This window comes from Merops nubicus, unplaced genomic scaffold (assembly GCF_000691845.1).
Source record: "Merops nubicus isolate BGI_N331 unplaced genomic scaffold, ASM69184v1 scaffold45910, whole genome shotgun sequence".
Taxonomy (NCBI): domain Eukaryota; kingdom Metazoa; phylum Chordata; class Aves; order Coraciiformes; family Meropidae; genus Merops; species Merops nubicus.
The window spans coordinates 1,067-4,439 of NW_008585721.1; the positions used below are offsets into that span (position 1 = coordinate 1,067).

Here is a 3,373-nt window from a genome sequence, read left to right on the forward strand (position 1 = left end):
TCTAACCTGATAGATATACATGGAGATAGGGGTTGCCCTCCCCTTGAAACAGTCAGAAATTGGTGGTCAGTCAGGAAAACCCCGTGTGTGGCACCTCCCTCCCTCCTTTCCCATGAGGCAAAGCAGCACTAGTGCCAGCTGTGCTGGCGCTGGGTGCCTGCAGTGGCTTGGAGGTGGGCTTTCTGCACTTGGAGTACTGGAGGTCTTTTCCCAGGAGTCGGTCCCCAGCATGCACCCTGACCCAATGTTTTGACAAGTATTGGGTCTCCACTGTGGACACATTTGAGTCCTGCTGGTGTTGCTGTTGTTACGTGTTGCGGGAGCGTAGGGTGTGCACAGCTTCCCCTCGCTTTTTGGGCCCAGATAGGTGGAGTGAAGAAGGTGACTGCGCTCAAGATTTCCTTCTCCTTAGGCACCCCAGCATCTCCAGTGGCTTGTCAAACGGCCGTGGATGCCCTTTTTTGATTTTGAGGCTGGAGGGACAGCAGGGGCGTGGCTTGCAGTGGAAGGGAAACTTGCTTATCTCTGAAGGGGCAGAGCCCTGAGACTGGTTGGAGGGGGGAGATGCAGTCACGGAAGTGCAGGGGCTGGTGAAGTGTTGTGGTCAGTCCTAATGACAAGTTGACTCTGGGAGCCAGCCGCTAAGGTGAGTCAGAGAGGGACGTCTGAAGGGTCATGGACACTCAGGTTCTCAAAGCTGGAGCTTAGGCATCTGGTGGAGGGCAAGAGCATGTTGCCGCAAGGAGGGGTAAGCCTAGGGCCTCTGTGAGGACAGGGACACTCGGCTCCAGGGGGCTGTTGGTGCTGCACAGCTTTGTCACCAGAAAGGGAGATGCGCAGAGGGCTTTGCCTGAGTTTGGGGCACAAGGCATCACCTGGCGAGGGACGGGGGGGCGCGGTACAACACTGCACACTATGCTCATCCCATCAGCCCCCCCGACTCTTGCTGGTACCCCTCGCCCATGCTCAGCACGGTGCTGTCCTCAGGGCTTGTGGCGGCCAGGCTGTCCCCTTCGCCCATCGCGCAGTACCCCCTCGCCTTGTACCTCCGGTAGCTGTAGCAGACAGTTGCCAGGATGGTGGCCAGCCCTGCCAGGACTGCTGTGGTGACACCAGCCACCCCACCCCCCGTCAGCCCCTGGCCCCTCACCGTCTCTGCTGTGTGCTGGATCTCTTCTGGCTGGGCCAGCCGCCATGTGTGGCTCTGCCCATCCCTGACCCACGTGCTGTCCCCGTCCCCGCTGCTCACCAGCACGGTGGCAATGGCCGGCAAGTTGGTGGGGGGCCGGGTGAAGGGTGGCAGGCGAGCAGGTGGCAGTGAGCCTCCTGTGAAGATGCCAGCCTGGATGCAGTACTCTACCTGGCAGCTGTCACTTAGGAGTGCCAAGTGCTGGCTGAAGCCTGGAGGGCAGCTCTTGGCATGGGGGTCCTCGGCGGTGCCCTGGTGCTGTCCTGCCAAGGGGTTCCCTGCCTGGCAGCTGAAGAAGCCCCCAAAGGGCACTGCAAATTGTCCACCTTTCTCATAATCCTGGCTCACACACACCCTGAGCTCATCAAAGAGCTTCAGTGGGAAGTACCCTGAGGGGCAAGACTGGGCAGCGGTGATGTAGTTGGCGCTGTGGGTGCTAAACAGCCCACCAAAGAGATATCCTGAGCCTGGGGCCACCAGCCCACTTGAAGCACACCAGTAGGCGCTGAATTGCACCCGGGAGAGCCAGAAGACGTCTCGGCACTCACGGTGGCAGAAGATGCCCAGGATGCACTTGTTGTGGCACTCCAGGTGGCTGTGGCCTTCCTCCCGCTCCTGCATGCCCAGCAGCACTGGTGTGTAGGTGGTGGGGCAGGAGAAAGCCCCAGTGAGGGGGTTCCTCTGCTCTAGCCCCTGACACAGTATGCTGGTGTCAGGGCCGGCCAGCCCAGCACATTCCTGGAAGACTCCCCCGAAGGTGAAGTTGGTCATGACACCCTCACAAGATCCATCATCAGCATTAGCATGGAAGTTGAAGTTGGGTGAAGAGACGTCAGTGCAGCCAGGGTAGGTGTTGAAGGTGTAGTAGCGCCGTACAGCCATCTCCACTTGCCTAGCCAGCTTCTTCACTGTGGGGGTGGGCAGCTCTGGCAGGGTGCTGGGGTTGATGAAGAAGTACAGGGGCAGCCCTGAGCGGTCGAGAGCCACCAGCTGGTTTCTGATCCCCTCCTGCCAGGTCTTGAGGGTGATGCCTGGGTAAAAGGGGGTCCCCCCAATGCTCTCTACTCTGGAGCTGGTGCGGTTCTCCAGGTACTGCTTGGTGAAGTCAGTACTGACATCCAGGGACATCTCACTTTTCACACTGATGATGCTGTGGAAGGCCATGCCGGCCAAGGCGGTGACAGCACTCCGTGTGGCCCCGCTGTCCTTCAGGAAGGTTGCCTTGATCTGATCCTCCTGCACCAAGCTGGCTCCAGCATCCACAGAGGTGATGGTGTGGGTGCCGTAATTGAGCACCAACACCTCAGCCAGAAAATCAGCCATCCGTGTCTGGTTGTTTTCCAGGTGACTGGCAATGGTCAGCAGTTGCTTCTTGAAGCCCTTGTCCAGGACTGCCCCTGGGTTGATCTTGGCAGTGTAAACCAGGTTCCTGACTTGCACTCGAGTGGTGACAGCATGGTCTTTCACTTGGTGGGTCTTGATCCGGTGGAAGTCATGGGAGAACTTGCCGTTGATGGAGGAGAAGAGAGACAGCTCCAGGTTGATGGAGGCAGAAGTGATGCTTTGGTAATCTTTCCAGGACTCGATGATCTCGGAGTTGATGTCCATGTTGCTCTGCTTGCGAGGGATAGTGAAGATCTCATCTGGGATGATATAAGATCCATCTTCTGTAGTCTTGCACAGTGAGTAGCCCAGATTGATGACTCTGCCCATATCCAAATTCCTGAGGTTATCCCAGCCCCCCCCCGGCAGGACTTCTAGACTTGGGAGCTTCAGGGCCTTCTTGCACTCCAGAAACCCCACAGAGGAGGACAGCTCCTGGGACTGCTCAGCTCCTCTCACAAAAACCATTAACATCCAAGCTAGCAGGACCCCCACCAGCATCCAGCCCATGGCTGAATCACTGCAGGGCCCTCACCAGACGTCTGAGTCGTGAGGCAGGAGTTGGGGAAATGAGCTGGTTAGGGGTGCAGCTGCTGGGTGGTTCCTCCTTTTGGGGATTGAATTAAAAAAAGAGAAAGGAGAAGTGAGAACTCCTGAGTGTGAGATATGACTGAGTGGAACTGAGAGAACGGGGTGGGGAGCAGAAAGCAGAGGTGCCTGGAGCTCATTGCTTCCCTGTTGTGAAACCTCCCGCTCCCTATTAAGGTTGCTGTGCTGGGGATAGGGCAGGGAGAAATCTTG

The 3,373-nt window shown here is 57.7% G+C and overlaps 1 protein-coding gene across 1 annotated transcript; it reads right to left on the reverse strand.

Moving 5' to 3' along the window:
• Positions 1 to 919: 919 nt before the first annotated feature.
• Positions 920 to 3,082, reverse strand: MPEG1 (macrophage expressed 1). Its single transcript, XM_008948118.1, has one exon. The coding sequence runs from the start codon at positions 3,080 to 3,082 to the stop codon at positions 920 to 922; it is 2,163 nt and encodes a 720-aa protein (XP_008946366.1).
• Between the last annotated feature and the right edge of the window lie 291 nt (positions 3,083 to 3,373).

Bases quoted from the DNA above. Each gene is read 5' to 3' on its own strand.
- MPEG1 (XM_008948118.1), bottom strand. From the start codon at position 3,082: ATGGGCTGGATGCTGGTGGGGGTCCTGCTAGCTTGGATGTTAATGGTT.